At 38.3% G+C, this 24,172-nt stretch overlaps 1 protein-coding gene across 6 annotated transcripts in view; it reads left to right on the plus strand.

Moving 5' to 3' along the window:
- Window positions 1–24,172, plus strand: part of DLG1 (discs large MAGUK scaffold protein 1) — a 176,774-nt gene that overhangs the window by 78,401 nt on the left and 74,201 nt on the right. For 3 of the 6 annotated variants that reach the window (XM_067301829.1, XM_067301830.1, XM_067301831.1), the window contains exon 5: window positions 22,647–22,745. The exons of the other annotated variants lie outside the window; for them this stretch is intronic. In XM_067301829.1, coding sequence (XP_067157930.1) covers window positions 22,647–22,745 — 99 coding nt within the window. The remainder of the gene's footprint in view (window positions 1–22,646; window positions 22,746–24,172) is intronic. 6 annotated transcript variants of the gene reach the window in all.

Below are 24,172 nucleotides of genomic sequence, written 5' to 3' on the forward strand. Positions count from 1 at the left end.
CATCTCAGGAGGCATTACAGTTAATGATGATGTATTTTGGGAAAGATATTAAACCTCAGTGTGGCTGCAAGACTGTTCTAGCACTTCCTCAAGTTTACAAGTGAAAACGGGACTTCATTATGTCAACCCCTGCATCGTGTGAAGGTCTTCAATTTGCAGGAATTTTTCTTATTCAGTGTATCTTTTGGATTTAAATAGGTGATACAGTAAAGAAGAAGAAAGGAGTAACTGTTCATTAATACATAGAACTGTTGTCATGGTTAGATTTTTTTTTTTTTTAAATGCAGACCTTTTCTTGACTTTAAATTCATGAGTTTAGAATTTAAGCATACATTACCTGAAAACTGTTGCTGTTAGTTTTGTAACTAGCACACAAGAAAACAGCTTTGAATTATATTTGCTTAGGTTGATTTTAACTATAACAAAGCAATTCCTGAATTTTAAACGTGAATTCTAGTATATTAAAAGCTTCCTTAGTCATCTTGATTTTAATTAGATAATATCACATCTGTAACTATGAATTTACATCTAAAAGTAAAAAATTTTCTGGCACTCTGATTTCATTTCCCATAAGATGGCATTTTAACAAGGATAAAAATGGTAAGAATTTATGCTTGAAGAGGAACGCATTGTGTGCTCTAATCAATAGACTGAAATTAGACTGTACAAAATACTTGACAATTTAAATTCAGGCCTCAGGTGACCGTCTCTGGAACCTTGGGTTCCTTCTGTAAACACTTTGTTTCTAGATATATACGATGGAGATGAATATCTACTTCCCAACGTGGTGAAGTATGCTTGGCAGTTATAAAGGGAAATGCAGTTTTAAAAGCATTCTTTTGAAATCAATAAATCTTAAAAATGCATATCATGATTTATGTAATAGCATGTAGGTTGTGCTAGCTGGTATAGCCAGCTGTCGTTCCTCTTTTGCAATTAACTAGTATGTTAATGAAGTAATGGGGGTATGTGTATGTTTTCCTTCCTGAAGCCATGCATGTGATATTGATGTTGGCATATGCAGTGTGTTATTTTGGTGAGTCACTTGCAGCGTAGCCGTGAAGACGAGAAGCAGTGCTGGGGCTGCCGGGAAGCAGCAGTTCCAGAGGTTCTAGGTTCCACGTTCTCTCGCCTGTTTTCTCCCCTCACTTCAGAGCTGATTGCAGAATTTCTTCATGTTTCTATTCCATTGTTTCTCAAGAAAATTACTTTTTCCAGAATGAGTCAAAAATCCGATAAGCCAAGAAAAAGGGGGCACAAAATGTCTTGCTTTTGGAGTACTGCTACTGCGGGGGCTCTCTGTCTCCGCTGTGCCCGAGACTCTGAACCTTCAAGCAAGGCAGGCACTGAATCCCCTGTTAATCCAGCATCTTCAACTCCAGCAACTAGCTCAGGTGGACTAACAGTATCTTGCAGTATGAAGCCCGGTGAATGGAAGCCTCTGAAAGAGGTAGGACTCTTTAGGACTATTATATAACTTCTCTAATTTATTTTGTATTGTGATAGTTGTCCTCTCAGATGAGGCTTGTATTGATTGACTAAGTGTTTTGAAAGCCAAATACAGACCAGTGTGTCTTTCACCAGCTTACTAAACAGCTCTAACATAGCTCCAGTAGTATAGCATTTCTGTTTTGCTGCCAGAGCTGCTGTATATGTTTCAGTTAATACAGTTATTAAGTAAATGACTGTCTGGTAGAAGCACTGAATCTAGAGTAAACACCATCCTCTTCTTATTCTTCTACCTTGGTCTACAATGTCAAGAACTCTCAATTATGATGAAGGATGTGCAAGATGATTTTTTTTAGTCCTAAAAAGTTAAGGCAACAGAAGTGTCTTAGACATTATTAGAAAACATGACTTCGTCTTTTTAGAATGATCTGCATCCACATCTGAGGGCTGACATGATATCTGAATCTTCATTATGCAGTTAAGAGACTTTTAGTTTATACTTAACTCAAAATCTCGGTAAACTTTGTCTGCAGCCTTGCTGGGACTCAGAGTAACTCCAGAAGAGAGATTGTTATCTTGTTACATCGAGATAAATTTAAAACTTTATCTGGACATTAGCTGTACATTCTCTTCTCAGAACAGTTTGCTTCCCTTTCTAGAGCCTTTGCTGCAGCCTGTACTTTCCCCCTGTCTTCCAGAACAGAGGAGGTACTTGAATTTGTCTTTCTGGATAACAATCACTTCTTAAAATTTTGGGTCAAGAAGGTATGCTATTGATCTTTCATTTTTCCTGAAAAGGATTTTTTCTGTAGTTCAGCTTTCTGTATGAACATTTGAATCTTTTTTCCTTCATCTAAATACTTTTCCAGTGCTCAGAAATGGTCCTAACTAGGGTAAACAACTCTGAATATTAGGTAAGCTCCTAGTCCTTGATAAGCATCTACTTTGTATTTCTCTGTTCTTTTCCTGTCCTCCATCCGAGGTTCATAAGGTGATATATCAGTGGAATGAAGAAAATTGGTCTCAGAGATGGTAGAATAATATATATGAAACAGGAATTGTTGCTTAATATGGGATAATATATTTGAGACCTACATGGTGTTGTGTGTTGTGGTTGATTACACCTTGACACTAAGTAGCTTGTATATCTTCTGGTAACTGCTTGGACTCTGATACAAGAAGCCCAGTAGTGCTTTCTGACTCTCTTGAGCCACACGCATTGTGTACCTCATTCATGTTTTACAAATGCTGCCTACTGGAAGTTGCTGCTGGAGGAAGTGCTAAAGTTGACGTGATGTTCTAATCTCTGTTTCACTGATAGGGCTGATTCCCATTTTCTGAGAAGATGATGTATGCCAGTCACCTGATCCACGCTGACATGCATTTAAGTATGACTATTGTACCTTTTTCTTTGGAGAGGTGAGGTGGAGGGGGAGGAACTTGGGGAGCACTTGTTCTAGTGAACTGCAGTCCTCTTTTCTTGCCATTTTAATGGTACTCTCATATATCACAACCATGTGCTTGCTTCTGCCCTTATAGACTGCTGGGGTCCAGAGCTTGTGCAGTTGTACCACTTGCTTTTTGAAAGACTAAAGGCTTCTGTCTATGTACAAGCTTCACGTCTGTGCATGCATGCACACGTGCTAGGCTAAATATCAAAAAAGCATTTTGAAGGACTATAGTCAACATAGGACAAGGAATCTTCCAAGTGGGTTTTTGTTCGTTCTTGTTTTGTTTTTTATCTCTTTGCCACCCACCAAAGCACTTTTGGACTTGTTTTCCAGTTTGGTATTCCTCAGGGTGTCTCTGCTCTGTTTATTGCTATTCCATGTGACTTTGGTTGTTGGTGTTGAATTTCATCTCACTGCATGTATCCTGCCTCTCTCGTCTACCCAGCTTGCTCTACAGCTTGTCTCAGTTGTGCATTTGCTGCTCTTCAGTTTTTTTATGTTTGGCTGCACATTAGGGTGTAGTTGAACTAATACATTCTCCAGACAGATAACAGATATTTGTGACTTGTTTTGTCTCTTTGATAAGCTGATCTTGGCATTTATGAATATTCTGTTTATTGCTCCATTAAACTGCTCCATTAAACTGTTGTTTCCAGTACATATTCTAAGTGTTTCTTGCAACAGTGCTTTTTGTGAAATAGTGCATCTACACAATGATTTAACAGAAACCTGATCACCTTATCCTTATTTCTGATAACATTTTAAAAGGTCAGGACAAAATAGGTTAAATTTTATTTCTGACACTGTCAAAATAGAAACACTCATCCATTTTTTCCATGTCTCTGTATATAAGTCAACTTAAGAGGATTCTTGGTTTTTTTAGATTGCCGTTAGTTTTTAAACTCTGTGTAGAAGTTAATGTTGTTATTGGAGGCCAGTATCTATGTAGTTGTGTCAGTTTTTTTTAGTATGACTTCAGATGTTTTATCTAAGATGGGGGCATGGAACAGGATTTATCTTTGGCTGTGGAATTTCCAGTTTCTTCTAGCTGCCTTGCACGGTGCTGACTGGAAGCTGCTATACTGTGGGAGCGTTGCCGATGAGTCTTACAGCCTCTCCTCATTTTATTCACTTTATCAGTGCTGCCACACAGTGTTTGTTTGTTTATCTAAACTGTTTCTCTCCAAGAGTGATGTCAGAAGAAGTTAGCTGAGCAATCTGTATTATGTGTCTCCCAGGAAATAGGGTTTAGTTTTGATAAAAAGGAAGTAGGGAGCAGGGGTAAGGTTGCTTGGATGACTCGTGTGCAGTTCTACTCCAAAGCAAGTTTAGTTTACTAAGTAAATTGTAGTTATCTTTCTTAGTTAACTAGCTGTATCTGAATACACAGTGTGATGTAACAGGTAAGAACCAGTCTTATCTTTGGAGAAGGAGAGAGAGGGAACTTTGGGTGCTGCTGTAACATGTACAGTCTCCAGTCTGAATCCTGGCTTGAAAAAGGATGCTGATGAATCGGGAAAGTGTTTTCAGAAAAGGTATTGTAACTGTAGATCGCTTTCAGGAAGACCTTCTTTAAAACGAGAAACTTAAGAACCTCTGCTTGGTTTGTCCAAAGGAAGGTCGGGATGATTTGATCACAGACTATAAATAAATATATGGGGATAGATTTCTGAAACCAGAAAGCTTGTTTATTTAGTAGGAAAAGGCATCTAAGCTCCAAGACTGGGAACAGAAGCTAGACAAATTTAGACAGAAAAACTGATATGGATGAACTAGAAAGTTTAATTTTAAAGGAGGAGATTAATGTAATTAACATCTCAGAAGCTTAGTGGGACATAATGTACATAAAGAATAGATTAGGGCAATAAGTGGTTTCTATGTAAAATGAAGCATAATGTCAAATAAGGTTCATAATTTAAAAAATATCAAAATATATCGCAATCTCTGATTCAGCATCTAATATAATGACTTTAGACAGCTACTTGGAAGCTGTAAACTGCTGAAAAATAGTTTATACTTATTTTACAACTCATCTCTTTACTACTGCTTTTAATTTTAATTCAACTCTATCATTTCTGCTACTCTTTTTAAACAATAAACACTTGGAAGGAAATTCTGTATGTAACTTAAAATTTCAGCACCTTAAGACTTGTTGCAGAACCAGCACTTCAGTAGTTTAATCCTGAATCGCGTGGTATGCAGGCTGACTGTGCAATACTGTCTGATCAGGAGGGTGGTAGCACAGCCCTAGATTATGTTCTTAGATAAGAGTGGAATGCCAAAATATATACCTCAAAACAAATATTAAAAGGCTGTATAAAAGCTAGGGCTGTCCCACACTTGAATTTGGGGTAGTTCCTGTGACTTATTTCTGTATTTAAAAAAAAAAATAATAAAAATCAGCTGCCAATAGAAGAGAATTTAAATTAATTTGGTAAGAGGCACAGGTGACCAATATGAGATGACATTTACTCAAGATTTCTTAAGAAATCTTGTGTTTAACATGGCTGAACTGTACATTATATGGTGTGTGGCCTTTTATGTTTAAACTGCCTGGGTACTCCTGGAATAAAAAAAAAAAATGCAAATATGATGCCTTAAAAAAAAACAACTAAGTTGTATTCTCTGGAGCTACGGATGAGCAGGTCTGATTTCATGTTGTACAAACTGTGAGAAATTCCTTATTATTAAAATAGAATTAGTAGGTAGATGGATAAACAGATATATTGAAGGGAAAGCAACTTGTCTTTCTAATGAGAAATGAAGCCTTGCAGATTTTATTGACTTTGAAAACAGGGAACGTGTAGATAAAAATCTAGAGGGGATCATCTGGTCATCAGAGGGTCACTGTAATTAAAAAGCCTTTGAAAATAATAGTTCTTGGATCCAAGGCTGTTAAAGAAATTAATGGTGTCATGGGATAAAGTGGGAGTATGTCTTGCAGATTTTTTTCTTAACTGGTTAGAATATAATAAGCAGTAAGACAGAGCAGTTTTCATGCCGGAAAGATATTACCAGAGTGCCAGAAGGTCATATTCCTGAATAGTTTGAGATGTGCGTGTGTGTGGTGGGGGAAATTGTAAGGTGGCAATTGGGTGTTTGATATATATATTTTATTTTTTTTCAGGTTAAGTAAACTAACTGCAGAGAATAGCAGACATATCTCAGTAGTGAATGATTGGGCACAAAAATAGCTCGTTGTATAGTAATGAATGAGGCGCAAAATTAGAGGGATAGTCCCGCTTATGTGCATATAGTGATAGGGTATAGATTAGCTATTGCTTTTCCAGAAGGAGATTTTGGAGTTGTCATAGATGGTTCTCTGGAAATGTCTCCTTATACTCTGCAGCAGTGAAAAAGGTAAATGGAGTGTCAAGTATTACCAAAGAAGAAATAGAAAATATCATAGACCCTGCCACCTTGTCTTTCTGGTGTGTCTGTATCTTGAACTCTATGGAGTTCTGTTCACCGTGTCTTAGAACGGATACAATAGAAGTAAAAAGGAAAAAGGGTAGTAAAAATAATCAGAGGAATAGCCTTATAGGCTGTGCTGTAGGCACAGATTAAGTGGACTAAAACTGTTAAGTTCAGAAAAAGCTGAGAGGGGTGTGATGGAGGCTTATAAAAAGCACCAAGGAAGTGGAGAAGGTTCTCAGTTAGAAACGATTTAACAGATTTCTTGCGCTAAATCTGTCACATAACTGTGTACTGTATGAAGACATGCTCCTGCTAAAATTATGAAACTCATTGCTGTCGAGTGCTGTGGAGAAGAGAAGATTCAAACAGGGCCTGAGTTCAAAATGGGCTTAGATGGACTTGCAAGGGGGAGGACCCAGGTAGCTGTTAAAGACAGCAGTTAAGAAGGTCCTTAACCTGCTGAACCTCAGTCTGAGGTAGTTTTCTGGGCAAATGTTACTATGTATACATCCTACTTCCCCATGTGTTAGTGCTTGGTATTGGTGAGGATCTGGGCTAGTTAGGCCTTTGCTCTCATCCATGTGGCAGTTTTTCTTACTGTTTTTGTAGAGTATCTTGCTTTTTTTTTTTTTTTAATGGAGAGAGACATTAACTAGTAGAATAATTTGCCCGTGTCTGTAGTGAGTTGTGTTATTTGATGCCTCTGAATAAATTATGCTGGATAAAAATTGGATAAATCTCTGGAGGATGTTTTGAAGCTCAGTGAGAATTTATGGGTGCGATGCAGGAATTTGAATCTGAATTTATCTTGCCTTTCGGTGTCAGGCTCAGTGACCACAATCATCTGACCTTAAAATCTGAGTCTCCTAAGAAGATGCCATCTGATAGTTAGATTAGTCCCCCGAGTGAAGTTTCAGAGTCATGAGATGATCAAAATGGCAGGAATGAATCGTGGACTGCGTCTGGGAAGGATGTAGTGCTTAGTTTAAGAGTTGTCAGAGAATGTGATTAGGGAAACATCTAACACAGATAAATTCCTGCCTGCCTGTCCTTAGGCATGCCTAAATCGGAAACGTTCTCATTGTGTCTTGCTATGCTTTCTTCTAAAGACAACAGATACATTGATATGCATCGTCTTATGTTCTAACATAAATGAGAAATGGCAGCAGTGCTGACAGTTTGCTTTTTTCTGGTGTTAATTTTTATGCCATACATTGTTCCTTTCACATACTTTCTTGTAATGCTGGGCTTGGAAAATGTATTTGACAGTTACTAATTTGGGTATAAGCCTCAGTAGCCAGCACAAAAAGCACATTTTGTTTTCTGGTTCTTGAGATTTGAAGTAGTTGAACAGTTATCTATTTTTAACGCTAACACTTAATCCACTTTCTTCCTTCATAGTTCGCAGTATTAATTTTTTGTTTCATCCGTGTTTCTTTACCTGTCTTGTACTTCTCAAGTCTTATGAATTTTTGTCCTTGAACAACCACAGCCAGATGGCGTAGAACATACTAAAAAAATCATCTTTCCTTTGCACTTTTCACTTTGCTGGAAAAGTACTGAGATGTCTATCAAGCTGGTGTCCCATGGTTGGTAGTGGTTCTATGTGGTAGACCTAGTGTCCCGCTTTCAGCAGCAGCCAAAGCAGAGGACTAGGGAGGAATATAAAAGCAGGTAAAGTAGGTAAGATTTTTCCTCTGAGGACTTTCACAGCACCTTTCGTGAAAGCTTGTAATTGTGGAGCCTCAACAGCATCCTGTGGCAAGGATTTCAAGAGGAAAAGAGCAGGTTCTGCTTGTTTTGTAGCCTAATGAGGGGGGGGAAATTCTGGGTTCTGGCACCTGTTTTTGTGCATTTCATCCAAAGATGTTTAATGCCATACAGTGTTGGAAAACAGAACTGGGTGTTGGGGTTCTGTCTTTAGGGATATACCCTTCTCCTGGACTGAAGAGTCAGATTTGTCTTTTCTGTTCTTTTGTTGGCCCTATTGTTTTTTTGTGGTTTTTTTGTTTTTTTTTTTTTTAGTTATTCCTTTCTTCCTAGAGGCAGGCAGGGATTGGGCCAGGCCTGTTGAAACAGTCTGAATAAATAGCAGTTGGGGCACTGTCCTGAGTAGGGGAAACTGTTTTGAACCTTCACCTACCAAAGCGAGCCTGAAACTTAGGACTTGACACATGCCCTCACACCTGTTTAAAAAAAAAAAAATTGTTTGGGGTCTGACTAAAGGTATATTTAGCCCCCAAACTTGTCTTTCCAGGGATGTTAGAATAATATGTGTTTTGAGTGACTGCTCTGTGGTAGGGAGTTAAATGAAGGGCACAACCTCCCTCCTCTTTTTCCTTGCTTTAAACAGTTTAGTAGCCCAAGATTTTTTTGATGTTGATTAGCTTTTGAATGTTTAAGGTCTTGAATCTTTAATAGAATTGTGTTGTATAGTATTGTTGGAATTAGATAGGGGTTATAAGAAATAAAACTGCAAAATTTTCTTCAAATAGTCTGTATCTGATGAATCCTATTTTGATTTTCCTGAATCTTCAATTCAGAAGTCAGAACCCTGTCCTCTCAACCCCTTCTAGAGAAGGTTTTGAAATGAAGAATTTCAAATATTTCAATTCTAAAGACATTATATGTTTTATTGTAGACTATCTTTTGGCATTTTAATTATCTGCGCTAAATAGGAATATGCAAAAATGATTGTGTAAACTAGTATTCTGCAAAGATTATTTTAATTCTATGAATCTTTGATTCTTCATAAAATCTTAGCTCAGGACCTCTTCCCCCCACCCACCAAGTATTTTAAAGTATTCTGAGGAACTTAACTAACTTCTTGTAATTATTGTCATCCACTTTTTTCAGGTCAATATAGTCAGTATTTCTTTTATCCAGGGTAAATGAGGCAAGGATATGCCACACCAAAACCCGTTAATACGAGTTTTGGTAAGGGTGGTAACAAGACACTTCTGCCTTTATGTGAACCCAGGCTGCCTTTGGTATGGCTAGCACTGAAACAGAATTAGTAAATCTTGCTTTTTGGGTCTGATTTCTACAGAGCCGTTTGGTTGTCACTGCAGTGTGTTATTCCCAGGTTAGGTGCCGATTCCCGTGCTCAGCCCCATTGCATGGCTCCTGCATTTTTGCCCTGAGCAGAAGAGCCCTCGTGGCACTTGCAGGGAGCTATCTAAAGGCATTTGCACTCTGTTTGGGTCCAAGAGGGCTCCTTAGCTCCATTTTGGTGCTGCTGTGTTGGACTTGGCCTAGTTCCAGTTAATGAGACAAACTGGCTGCTTTTGTATGGAATGGGAGCGAATCCGGGGCTCCTTGACTCTGCTTTCCTGCCCGCTGGCGAGGTTAAGCCACTTCTGGGCTCTCTGTATACAGCAGCAGCAGAGTAGTGTTTGGCCATCATTATACCTCAGGTAACCAGATCTGAACTGGCTGCCTTAGTGCTTCTAGAGCCATGGAGCAATTAACCTGAAATCCAGATAAAGCATCAGTGGATAATTATGGAGCATAAGTCCGTTTATAAATAAACTTGTTCTTAAAAACATGTTGTTGTTAGTCAATATTGTAGACTTAAAATTACACATAAATGTTTGTTTTCTATTGCAAGGTTGTGTAAGGTTATATTCTTTTCTAAATTATGCCGAAAAGTACTGAAATCTTTAGAAAATTTTGGCAAACAGAGTATCGTAAGAAATAATTCGGTCTTTTTATTTACCTGTGGAGTGAGAGTTTGCACAAGTAATGCTAGGCATTAAGTCTGTTATAACTTTTATAGTGTTTTAATTGACTGAAGACTGACATGACAAACTACCTATTTTGCTGAAATGCTGTAGGACTCTTATGACTCATTGTACAGACGGGATGTGCTGTGTAATGGTACCTGTTTTGAGATTGTATTATCACCACGTGTTGTCATGGAAGCAAGTTCTGAGGTAGCTTCCAATGTTTCCATGGTGTAAGAATGGATAAAATCAGATGAGGTACCTAGCTAGTAATTGTATGGTAAAGATTTTAGCCTTAGCTCTGAGCAAAAAAAAGGCAAAGCAGCTGGAGAGCAATAAAAAGCTATGGAAAAATCAAGTCATTAATATTCCAAAATTTTCTTATGTTTCTTTCTGGATGCGTTTAATGGGTTATAGATGTTTTTCATGTCTGATTTTTGTTGCTCAGTAATGTGAGGTAAATTAAATTACTTTCTGTTCATGCTCAGTGATTTAGAGCAAATTTCTTTATTTTGATAAAAAGCTTTTTGTGCAGATAATAAATTGCTTATAAAATAATACCGATGTCAATAAAATAATAACCCGTTTTAAAACAGAAGGAAATCACTTGGGTTCACTGACTTCCTTTAGATCACGTTGTTGCACCTTGTTCTAAGATTGTTCCCTTACAGACGTTGGTGAGGGGGATATGCTTTAAGTAAGTGAGGCTGTGTGTTTCTGATACTTAAGACAAATGATGATGCTTTGGATGAGATGAGGTTCAAATGCATAGTTTTCATAATTTATGAATAACCTTCTTACAGATGTACTCAATAAAAAAAAAAAAATCTTGGAGAAAAGTAGTGTGAATGCAAGTTAATTGACATACTTCTAGTACTGGAGAGAAATTCCTTCCTAATATCAGAGCTAGATATAGGTCAACTTTCCTGTTATAATGATTTATAAAGAAGCAAATAAACATGCTGTCTAGGAGGAATTAATTATTGCCTGAGCAATTTGGGAAGGAGTGAGGATTTATGTGCTTTCTGACCTTATAAGAAGTGTCATTTCTGTTAAGGCAGATAAACAGTAACTAGTCTCTATGGTTGTATTTCGATTTAACAGTGTTCTCAGGAGCGAACACAATCTATCACAATTCACTTTCCTACCACAGAATACCTTTTATGTCTTGAATTGAAAAGCTGAAAATATTGACACCCTAGAGCTGCCATTATTTATTCTGTAATAAAGTCTTAAAGCACTTTCTCTCTTTGCCCAAGTTCCTTCTGATGCTGAAACACTACTTGAGCTTCTTTGTGGACTCTCTAGTGTTATAATGAAACCTACTATTCTTAAGGCTGTTGGTATTTAAATAGTGCTTACTAGGCCTTGCTTTAAGTTGTAAATTAAATGCGTTAAATTCATTCTTGATAGGACTTACGAACCTAAATAAGTAGCTTTGTATTCTGTTTTGAGCTTAGGTGCTAAGTCGCTTGGAGAATACAGATGATTAACCTGCTGCATTCTGTTCAGTACTAAATATTGATTTAGTATTTGAAAAAACATGATTATGAATTACCTTTATTAAATCAACATTAACTTTGTTTAAACTTTGTGTATTGCAAATTTGGAATGTCACTGAATCATTTAAACAGTTCTTGAGAGGTTTGGCAAGGCAAAACTAATTAAAAGTTAGTTAGAGCTGAGGTAAATCATTCAGAATACCGGACTTGAAAGGAGGACGCTGGTATTCTCCTCTGTACGAAACACTGTTCCTGATGCAGGTAAGTCTGTAAGGTCCATGTTTAGATTCTGAGAGGGATGGGAGGGACAGGACTGATTATTGGTTGCTGAAACTTCAGGACTCTTGTTCATATTTGCATGAAATTCTTGGCACCTGAAAGATTTAACTCCTCAAACAGCCACTGGATACTAGGTGAAATGAGCTGCTGATTGCTGTGTAGTTCCAGGTTCACTATTGCTACTCTGCAGGTGCCTGTTTATCTAATACACGAAGTTCTACTTTGCTACAGAGTAGAAAATCATGCCACAAACCAATAGACAGTCTGTCTTCTCCCATCCTTTTGCTCGTAGATATAACATTTCATTTTTATTTAATCTCTACGCTAAAAATTGCTTACTGGGCCTCAGCAAGTAAATGTCTTTTTCTGTCTCTACCTTTGCTGCTTTGCTTCTGCTTGGTAATTATGGTGCAAATTGTTCCTTGCTGGGTTGCTTTTGTAGGTGAAGATTACAATAAAGAATTGACAGTAAGTAAATTGCTCATTTGTCTGTAAATCAGTTCAGGTCATCTTCACTGTCTTGTGATTTTTTCCCAGTATTCTACTGTCACTGTTTTCACTTTCAAAGCTCTTTATTTGTTTCTGTTTTAACTTTGGATTTTTGAGTTCATTTGAGTTCATTGCAAAGTGCTGTGGGGTTTGAGGAGGAAACTAGGTTAGAGAATCAATTTGTTGGCTGGGGGGGCAGGGGAGATTAGTCACATCTACCAATCTACCATGGCAGCTGTGTGTCTTTAAAATAGAATGATCACATACATGCGACTCAAAAACTATGATTTACTCTGAAAAAGTGAATTCTAAAATAGTGACAGGCATTCAGGCTAGTCCTGTTAATCTGCAAGGGTGCATGAACCTTTTCTTCTCTGGGGTTCAAATAAAACTTTCATATCCTTGTTACAGTACTTACATGAGCTGGTGTTACAGATGCAAGGTGGCTTGTCCATTCCAGGCATCTCTTAGTAAAGCCATTATGTAATAACCTGCATCTCTTCATGTAGACATACTCCAGCAAACACTAGGCTCATCTGCATTTCTGTCCTTTTTGTCCAAACTGCCCTTGGAGAGACCTGGATGGCATCCAGGTGGAGATCTGGATATTTCTTCTTTCTTTGATCCTTAGGAAACCTCAGGAATCAGCCTTTTCTTCATAGTGGAAAGGAACAGGGAAGGGAGAGTCCCTTAAGAAGGGGTGGAAGAAGCAAAACCCCAAGCCAGAAGTGCTTCACCCTTACATAAATGCAGAATGGGAGATGGACTTGATTGTAACTGTCCACAGATCGAGGCCATAATTAAGCTTATAATTTACCTCAGTCTCTTTATGACCTTGTGGTAAAGCAATTTATCTTTGAAAAATAGGATGCAGTATGCTGACTTAAACAGGAGAATTTGAACAACATTGTGGTTCTCCCCTCTTCCTCCTTCCTCCCGACCAAAAGAAAAGGAATACTCATGATACAAGAATAGTTAGTAATTTCTAAGCTTCAGTGGTTAGAAAGCTAAACAAATGTGTGTATTTTAAATCATTTGGGTTTTAGCCACAGTATGTAAAATAGTCAGATATGGCATCCTTCTCAAAATTGGAGAGTTATTGTAGTATTACAGTCTTGGGAAATGCATAATAGTGGTCCACTGAAAAGAGAGAATCTTCCTCACTTGAAAGGAATCAGTAGAAGGGGAACATCAGGAGCCATGGTAACAGTATTCTATTTCTTGGTGTTTCTCATGCGGGAACTTCAAGTCAAAACTTAAATGAATGTTTATGTTCAGATGTTTCTACACTTTTGCTCTTGTGAAACTTTGTAATTTTTTACTTAATTTCTGTCAAGCTTTGTTTTGGCAATGGGGAGATATATGCTGTGTCTTTTATTTCCAAGTCCCCTTGCTGCTGTATCTTGGAAAAATATATTCAGGAAAAATACTTATGACATAAATTCATTATTTAACAACTAATGTCACTGACAATGAGGTACTAAAGAGCTGAGCAGGTTGCAAAATGGCACTGACTCAGGGAGGAATGTGGTAAAGGCCATGCAGCAATGTTAATGCTAACTATACTCAGACTTGGATGCTCTGGGCAGCATACAGCCAAAAGGGATGATAAATGAGGATGGACTGCAGTTGTGTCTTATGCTTTTCTCTTTAGACCCTACTGAACAGCCTGCAAAGCCCAGAAGGTATGTTTACATGAGTGTTGTCTTTGGTGATTTGGAGGAAGATGGATGCAAGCTCTTAGAGAAGAATAAAGAGCCAGCTAAACTAGTGAGATGTCCTGTGCCGTTTGAGGGTTTAGTTCAGATATGTGTCACGCCAGACCTTAAATTATGTATATCTAAAAAGAAAATACACAATTTATTTTCAGCTTTGCCACTGGATATTGAATCAAAATGTTTTTTTCCTACTACTTGTAAGGTTTTGTTGACTTTGACAGATATTCTGCTTTCTAATTTCAGAAAGGTGTAATGAAGATGAACTTGTTTTTATCAGCCAAGTTATATTAATATAAGTTGTTGATTTGTGTGGTATCTATTCAACACCAACAGGAGAAGTGAGTATAAAGTCATTTTCAGAGGATTCTCCTAGATACCAGCATTGCCTTTTTGAAATAAGGGAAGTTAGTTCTTTAGGCTTATCTAGTCTTGAAAAAAGACTTTTGCAATAGACACTTGTTGCTAGTCAGGTAATAGTGCTTTTTTTCCACTTTCTGCTGTTATCCAGCTATTGGATGAGTATTATAGAATGTGGAGAGAAAATGATTCTTGAAGAAATATTGCTTGTAAAAGATTATTAGCATTTTAAGAGGTTGCTGAAACAAGTGTCCATTAAACTTTCGAAGAAAAGTGTAGGTTGCCTAGTCAAAGTGATCTGTGTGCATTGTTTACGTAGCAATGAAAAGAATGAAGTATTGATGTCTGAGCTTTGTGTTAGCAATATATTCACAGTTTGCAAATAACATTAAAGCACAGCCTGATCCTGAATCCCCTCTGGTTATGAAAAATGACTTAGATGGGACTTAGTATTAGAGTGAAGCAGTTCATGCTTTTAATTAGTACAGTCTATAGACAACATTTGCCAGTTCAGGCTCTTAGCAGTCAAAAGCTGATCTTGTCAAACCTGTGCTGCTTTAGTTATGTAACTCTTTTTTTTCTTTCTTTGAATTATGCCTATGTCCTAGTGCTCTACCAGAGGGCTTTTTCCTACTGGTGTGACTGCAAGGCAGGCTTTGCCTTAGATGCCCCACATGTGAATGTAATTGGGCAGAATGGCCCCTGTGACTCTCAAATGTCAAATCTTTGTGAGTATCACCCTTCTTGCCTTCACTGCTTTCCCCTTTTCCTTCTTGTTTTGCTATTGTATGTTCTCTGAGCCTACTAGGCTTTGATGTGAATTCCCTCCCCCCCCCCTTCCTCCCATGAGTTTTTTGACCAAGACACTGTATTCACTTTGCATACCCATATAGCACTAAATTTCAATGCTGCCTAAGTTTTTTTTTCACTGGAGATTGCCCTAGCTTATCATTTGGTCCTGGGTCAGTTAAGTATTCTTCATGAACCTCCTTGTCATTGGCTGTGTTTCAATGCCTGGACTGTTGCTCTTGCAAGTACATGTGCCTTCAAATTTTTGAGTTTGCTTTGTTTTTTTAGTCATTGATACCCTACTGATAAATCACCTTGAGATCATCTTGGGGACCAGAGACATGAGGACTTCCAGGAAAAAATACTGTGCTGTCACCAGTGATCTGCTCCATCTTCTTTCTTTTGCCACTCAAGTCAGCATGTCTGAAAGCATGCTGGAGAGATGTGAATTCATGCCTCTTCTTTTCCCTTGTGTTTTCCCCTTTCTCGCTTGGAGGACAACATGATAGGAGGTCAGGCAACCTGGTTTCAAATACTGTTTTCTAAGACTATCGTGTCTAACACTCCCACCCCAAAAGAACTTGCCCTCATTTCCTCACTTAATGTGTTCCAAAGTTGATCTTTATTTTAATCAAGAGGCTAGTCTGCCTACATGTTTTCTCCAAACCCAATGCCTTCAGGAATAAGACATTCCTTTTGCACCTGGAACATAATGTGTTTGGGTGTTCTCCCCCCCCCCCAAGAAGAAAACCTTCTAGGAAAACCCTTTACCTCTTCCTTTCTATAGTTCAGGAATTAGAAATCTAGACAATGTCACACTGGGTAGGAAATTGAGAGTTCTGATACACAAGTACAGTGGATGGTATGAATGCAGCTTGTTAGATCGCAAGCAATCTTGGATTATGTCTCTGAAAAAAATGCTTGTTTTGATCTACAAAAGCAGCCATTTGGCACATTATTGCTGAACACGATACTCATATAGAGACTTCTAAACAAGATATGGCCTCTTTATGGATAATCTGTATAGGCTGGGGAATGTGTCTCACGGTTGCTCAGTATTAAGGCATGTGTAGATATTTCTTGAAGGAGAAAAAAGTTGCGATAGGCAGTTTTTGAATTGTTTGCCTATATGCACATTCACAACATGCTTATCTTCTTCCACTCTCTCTGTGCTCCTATAATCAAATTTAGGGATTCTTGGGTTGTCTAGAACAGAACAACCAGGATTCATCTGCCCATCTGTATTAGTGGGACACAGTCATCCATTTCCCTGATACTGCAAAGACAAAAGATCCTTAGTACTGATCCTTAGTACTTTCCATATGCATACTCGCATCTGCGAATGTTCATATGACCAACAGATCTTCAGCTTCCTGTCACCGGCCAGAAACCTTTCTGCCTCTGCATTTCTGAATATTGCATTAATGACATGTTATGCAGCTCTTGTTTACATCCATTCTGGGTAGAAGATGAGACATGGCAGCTCTTGGTGATTAGTGGAGCATCTGTCAGTTCTGATTTATCTCTTAATATGCACGCTATAGATAACTGGAGATGTTTGTACTTAGGTCTGGATTTCAAGTTTTTTATTTTGTTTGCAAAATTATGGTGACTCGTATTGTTTAAATATTCAGATTTAGTGTAGGAAAGTGTATAATGGCATGAAGAACGATCATGTTTTAATGCTTTGAACTGATAAAATTTCTCTGTTTTCTCCAAATGCAGTGTGTGCAACTGACCTAATCGAGCTTTGTTTCCTATAGGCTGATGTCCTTCGTCCTCACCCTAGCCAGTGCCCGAGTTTCCAATTCACAGCGGCTTCCTAGAACAGACCCATAGGGCAAGAGACAGATGGTACCTGCTGTGGCGTGTCCAGAGCTGGGCACATGCTCATTGTGTGTCCGCTGGCAAGACGACTGTATTAACCACCGACTTTAGCCTGCTTCCTCCCTCAGTGGGGCTAATACTATCGGTGTCTGTTTAGTTGTCAATTTTCACGCGGACTCTGGGAACTTAACTTTTGACCCTTTTCTTTTTTTAGGATGGTTGATTTAAAATTGGCTGGTGAAGTTAAATATTTGTCAGCATGATCGCAACAAACCCATTCCTCTTTCTGTGTGTGTTTTGGGGGAGGGAGAAGAGTTGTTTTGGTGTTTTTTGTTTTGAAAATTAGGGTAAAAGTGTGATATAGAGATCATGCTATTTTAAAAACTGAATAAACTTAGGTTCTTTTAATAACCACGTTTTATTAGTTTTTGATTTATAGAAACACTGCCCACCTTCAAATTGTGATCTGAAAATGCTACTGTATTTCACTGAAATGCAACTCTTAATACTACTATCACTGAGGAAGTAAACCTACTCGTTAGCTTTTTGTGGTCTGAAGAATTTTTTCCTTGATTTAATGTTGATATCTTGTACAACGTATCTTCCCCTTCACAATTTTTATGCCTTTCATCATAAAGTTTAAATTCATTAGCTTTCAACCCACCTAATAAAGTACGCAAGGAAGAAGAATAGGCATATTTAGTAGTTGTAGAACTTGGAGAAGTTGTGAGGTTGTTGTTGAGGTTGTTGATGTTTAGGGATAGTAGGAGGTTATGTGAGAAAGAAAATAACATAACATTTCATACTTTGGGTGTGGGTGTGTGTTGGTTTTTTTTAGTAAAGTCAGATGACTTTTGCCATCTATTCAATAATTTGTGCATTGCATTGATCATTTATGCCTAGCAAATTGACAGTTGTGTGGTGGTTCAATGGTGCTCTTTAAATAGAGTACACAAAATACAGTACTAGATGCAACAGCATTTTAGAGTTTCTTCCTATCACCATAATCCAGAAAACATTTTTGAAACTTTTGCGGCAAACAATATTTGTTTTACCCTCCCCTCGTTTTTCTTTTTCAAAAAGGACTGTTTGTATTGCTAGTTCCATGACTGCTTACTGTCACAACTACAAATATTGTGGTGTCGTAGATGAGCATGAAATGGAAACGTTCAAGCTAACTGATTTAATAAGGAGCCCCAGAATGGGAACGCGTCAAAATCTTCCTACGCAGCCAAAGGAGCCTCTCTGGCGGCGGCGGCAGCAGGCACTGAACATTGCTACAGCTTTTAGTTCAACCACGCTGCCAGCCTCTTCAAAGCACAGAGGAAAGTTTACAAACCTACGTGATAGTGTTAAAAAGAGCCCTACAAAAAGCACAGCAAAAGTAAAAGCTACTAGTGGCTGGATGTCTGATGGCTCGTGCTCTAATTGTTCTTTGGAAAAGGTATGTATTGTACTCAGTACTTATAGATATGCATTTTGATAAGATTGTATGCTGCTTAGGAAATGAGACAAGGTGGGTTTGATGCAAACTGAAGTATGCCATACTCTTTCTTTCTGTAGTTTTACCCCTACTATTTCTACAGACTTAATGTTTCAATTACTTCCCCCCCCCCTACTTTATAATCAGAAATCAGAGATGTGATACATGAAATTTAAAGCTGCCTGGTAAAGAAATACTTCTGATTGTGTTTTCCCGTTAGGATTGTTGTGCTGTTTACAGTGTTTTGTTTTCTACAGTAATCTGCTGTAGGTGAGGAAGGTCTTGGTTTGCTTTGTTTTTCTTCTCCAAGTTTTACCATGGTGTTTTAACAGAATTACTTTTTAGTATAGGTGTTAGCACATTTTGTTAGGCTGACTGTGTTATTGTTCAAGTCATGCATTCCTATATGTGATAATCTATTGTGATTGTGTAACATAGTTCATATATAGTCAAAATAAACATTTTAATAGGCCCATTACTTTCTTTGTAGTTTAGATCAGTTTGTGTCCATTTAAACCAGAATTATTAAATGCTGTGGTCAGATGCATCTTTGTTTAAAGTTATCTTGGGGGTAAGCTTCTCCCCCCCCCCCTTTTCTCTCCCCCAAGACTACTTCAGTGTATTAGTTTGGAGAATCCCTAAACATTAAACATGTTCCTTTCTGGAAGTTCCTGGGAAGCAGAGCGTGGAAAGCAACATCCCAGGCAATTCGAGTTTCTTCAGCTGCTCTCACAGCTGTACCATATAATCCTTGTCAGGCTGATCATGCTCCATACTAAAATATAATTAGCGTTCTCCTTCTGTTTAGAAAGATGTTCCAGGTTGTCTTGCTTTGGTTAGAAATCTTGTAATTTCTTCCATTGTTCTTTAGCTGTCAAGTGATCGGGTAGGTTTTTGGGTGCTATGTTTGGGAACAGGAGCAGTTCTTCCACTGATCACCTTTCTCCCTCACCTCACCTTAGCTGATTTGGTCTTGCTTGGGCTTTTTCCAAGGGGAGGTGATGGGGCTGTAGAAAAAGTAGATACTGCAGGTTGCTTGCATCCCCTTTTTTCTTGGGTTATACAGTGTCGTCTTTCCTCCCTCCCACCTTCCAGCATGACACACTTCCCCATCCACACACTTTCTACAGCTTGCAGACCTCACACATCTAAAAATGTTGTTCTGCTGCTTCACTGTGAGGCAAGTAAGGGGTATTTGTGTTTGGAAAGGGAAGGAAAGAAAAAGTGTGAACTGTCTGTGCTCCCACCTTGGGGTGAGAGGCTATCTGCTAAGCACTACCCCAGCTCTGGGAAAAAAGCAAGCGTGGGCAAGGGTATGACTGAGTGACATGCGCGGCATGCACAGACGGAGATTGTGCCTCACCTGTATTGTGTGCTATGCGCTATTGTATGCTATGGTATTTGTATATAACCCATTACCAGTCTCAAACTTCCCTCCCACCAGTGTCTTCAGGGAGAAGAATGCAGTCTCCTCTTAAACCTGTATTTTGCTAGTTGAACCAAGCCACTTGCTCATTTTCTTTGTCTTCAAATGAGAGATCTTTGCTCCCTTAGTCATCTTTGCAGCTCTCCATTGAAGCTGTTCTGTTTTGAACTCTTTTTTCAAAAGTTGTTTACTTTCACGTAGTGCTCCAGTCTGTATCAAATGCAAGGGTAAAGGAATTGTGTGTAAGGCAAAAGAGGGCTTTTAAAGTTAAAGTGAGGCTTTTCATTAAGATAGGTTATTAAAGAAATCCTGTATGATTCCTGTTTAATTGCAAACTTGGAAGTATTTGGATATTTTTCCACTTGCGTAATGTGTGAATTTTAAGATGAGCAGTAAAATTCAAGTAATGTAGCCTAAGTCTGTTGCAAAGCTGGGCTTGCTTTCCTCTGGTTTCCTGCCTTCCATGTGGTAGCCATAGCACCTACATCGGTTTATTGTATTCCATGAAGCTTTCATGTTCAGATGAAGACAGCTTGATCTTATTCTGATTTGCATATCCCGTGAAAAGGGTTGGCAACGTTGTCGCCTCTCTCTTCCTCACCTGGTAATGGAGGAGACTCATAAACACTGATGTTGAGCTTGGCCAAGCAGCAAAAGGGTTTTTAAGAGTCTGTGGATACTAAACTAACAGCAGAAATGACAAATACAGTGGTAATAGTATCAGCTTATGAGGCTGGAACCTTAAAGAGTAAAAGGACTTGGAAAATGAAAATTTATTTTAAAATAATAATAAGGATAAAAATTGGAACTGCTTGGGCAGGGTTCTTGAGGCATTGGGGAATGAGAAGCCCCAAGAGAGAGCGAAGAAGTTGGGAACTGAGACGATGAAAAAAGTAGGAAAATAAGGCTGGCATTTGGTGCAAAGGTGGGTCTGCAGATTGTCTGGCCCGCAATGAGATCAGCTCCTACCGTGCCAGTTATTGTGCTAATTGAAATGGTAGGAGGGTGTGTGGTTGGTATTAAGAACAACTTTGGTAAGTATTGCAATAGCCAGTACGACTTCAAATGTTGGAACTGAGGATGTGGTTGGGTTTTTTGGTTTTTTGTTTTGGGTTTGGTTTTTTAATCTTCACTTATTCCAGGAGTGACACCTGTAAAACTGGAGTTTTCTAACCTACTAGTGACTAACTTTTCATAGTATTGTTACGTTTTGACATGTAATATGCATATAGCTGAAATTTTCCTTAATAGGATTTTTATTCTGTGCACATGTGTGAAGCTGCTCACTTTGGAACGAGGCAGATTTAACAGACTGGCCTGTTTCTCTGCGTGTGTGAGGCTATACTTTAATTGCTCAAATTGGTTAATTCGATCTGTCCTCTAAAGTTTGTATCGTTGCTCTCCCTGTAACTGGAGCTCTGTTGCACTAGGCACGTGCTGTGGCCCCTGGGAAATGGCTGTTATCAGTTCTTTAGACCAATTTACATTTTATTTATTTTTTTTAATACCTGAAGAATTGTACTGCTGACCATAGATATAAAAGTGTTTAAGTGTCATTAGTAATAATCTTTCAAGTTACCAGATATATCTTTCCATGTGTTTTTACATCTTTCAGTAACTGCAACTTTATCAGCTGTTCACTTTGGATAGATTGACTTTGAGCTGAAAACACCTGTATAAATATAATACATATGTCTAGTAGGGGCTGCTACTCTTGGGTGGTGTTAAATTTTTTTACTCTTTGCTTTTGCTGTTTAATTTGGTTTGTGCTATTGAAGTATTTTGCCTTGTTTATTAAAACATCAGAACCTTTTAAAATATTTTTAATACTTTCATGTTCTGGGTTTTTTGTTTATCTTCAGGATTTAGTAAATTTCTTGTGTTTCTTGTTAAGCTTCAGCTTATTTGAAGATCACAAGAATGTCTTGGAAAAACTAAGTTGCAAGAGCTTTGATCCATAGTTCAGCTTATAATTTTGATTATAGGTGCCAGTAGTTTCTGTTGTTGATTCAAATCATTTTGAGATGTTAAGATACTGGTTGTCAGCAAGCTGTCAATGTTCAGCCCAGAATGCTATTTATAATCTTGTTTCCCTTGTAGCTTATGTCATCAGCTTTTTTGTTATTTTATCTAAAATTCCCAAATGCAAATTCTTACTAAAATGAAGGTGGTGTGGTGTATGTTTGTACAGTAAACCTATATGAAGATCTCTGAAAAGGTGGAATAAATGTGTCAGGGTCTTCCACTCAGCTGACTAAGAGATTTTATTTCATTTTAGCCCAGTTTAGGGGAAACAGTATTTTTTGTTCTCCTTCTCTATCAAAAAGGAGTGCTGGTTTTGTTTGGTACTATCAGCTTGAATGACTGTTTCCCTCCTTTTGCTGCTACTGTATAATGATGAAGGGCTTCTGCTTTGAAAGCAGCCCCCATAAAGTCTGAGCCGGTCCACTGACATGGAAAGGTTTTCTGTTGCACCCCAAAGTCTTACTGTTCTGTACTGCAAGGTAAGTTGGTATGAAAAAATGATGTGAAGGCTTTCCTGGAGTCTTTGACATTAGCGTGTTGTTGGGTGCACCATCATAGACAATGTGGTTAAGGATGTCTGTCTGCAGTTGTGTCTATAGTCTTCAAATCAATATGCTATTGAATATTAAAAAATTAAAAGCTGTTAAATTTGAATGCTTTTGGTTTTGACTTTTTGTTATTTTGTTGACATTTTATTGGTAATTTTTAGCCCACAGAAGCTGTTTCTTCCTCTTCTCCCATTGTCCCTGTGATCCCTGTCCCTCCAGTCCCTGCTGAGACCACTGTCATCCCATCCACCATACCACAGGTTTTTATTCTTTTTGTTTGTTTGTTAAATTTGTTCAACTTTTTATTTATTTATTGAATTTAATTCATTGTTGTTGTTTAAATTAATTTTTTGGTATAGTCACACACAGGTCTGAGACTGAAATAGCTAAATTAGTAATACGCTAGAGTTCCTTATGTGTTTTAATATTTTCAGAATATGAGTATATGTGATTCTTATGGCTATTTCATCAGTGTTTCTGTGGGATTGCCTTTTCCTTTTTCTAAATAGCTTTTAAGGAAACAAATGCTTGAAAGATTTAAGGATTAATATTTCTAAAATCTGTATTCCAAAGCCTCAGTTTCCCCCCGAGGTTACCTTGTTTCCACTTTGTTTCCTGCCTTACTGTTCATTCTGAATCAGAAAGGCGTTTATAAAAGCTGCTTTTAAAAAAACCACTACTGTACTTCTGACAAAATCAGTAAGGCAGAGGAAAAATATTACTGTAAGATGGTCAATATACTTGAAATCCATGTGTCGCACTTGTAAAACACATTTGAGAATCATCTGTAAGTTATTGCTTACAAAGTCTTTGTATTTGCAGAGCAAACTTGAAAAGCCTTTCTAAAATATCCTCGAAGGAATGAATTTGGATTCTAAGTAAAACAAGCAAACGTTCGTAATTCACGAGTGTGAATTTTCCTGTCTGAGAGGGAACGAGCTACCCAAATGTGCCTGGAACATAGGAAAACCACAGTGAAAGGGATAATACAAATTATTAAAGGCCACATAAGTAGCAACATTCTACTAACGAGATACTGAATTTCAGGAAAAAAAAAAAGTAGGGCTTTTTTTTCTGAAAAGGGTGTGTTTGTGAGTGTAAGCCATCTACTTTATTCAGTATCTGGTCTTAGAAACAGGTATTAGTCTGGCTTTGAAATTAGTTAAAATTTCTTCATTATTCCAGCCAGGAAATTATTTACAATTTCATTTTGTGAGTGTTTATGGAATATGCAAATTATACATACACATGTATGTGCGTACATAGATTAAAATACTGCAAAGAATGGATATTTATGATGCAGACCTTTGATAGGAACAGCGCTTTGCTAGAGAAAGTACTGCGCCCAGTAAGGGATCAGAAACCGGGACGTTTTGCAGACTTCTCCTTATTTCAGTGAAATGCCCCCAGAGCCTCAGCCGTTAGCATACCGCGTTCAAAGTCAGGCGTGGCGGGTGTCCCCACGCACTGAAGCACAGGAGAGGAGAGAGCCGCAGCCCCCCAGGGCTGCCGTTGCCTGGAGGCCGGTGCCTGCCCTTGGCTCTGCTCCTTGGCAGCCGGCGGAGCCCGGGGATGCTGCTGAGAGCAAACAAGCTCCGCGCCTGGCCGCCGGGGCGCAAGGGCTGTCGGTGAGGGCCGGTTGTTCCGCTTCTTGTTTTATCGCACGTGGTACCACTGTGTTGAGTGG

This window comes from Apteryx mantelli, chromosome 9 (genome assembly GCF_036417845.1).
Source record: "Apteryx mantelli isolate bAptMan1 chromosome 9, bAptMan1.hap1, whole genome shotgun sequence".
Classification (NCBI taxonomy): domain Eukaryota; kingdom Metazoa; phylum Chordata; class Aves; order Apterygiformes; family Apterygidae; genus Apteryx; species Apteryx mantelli.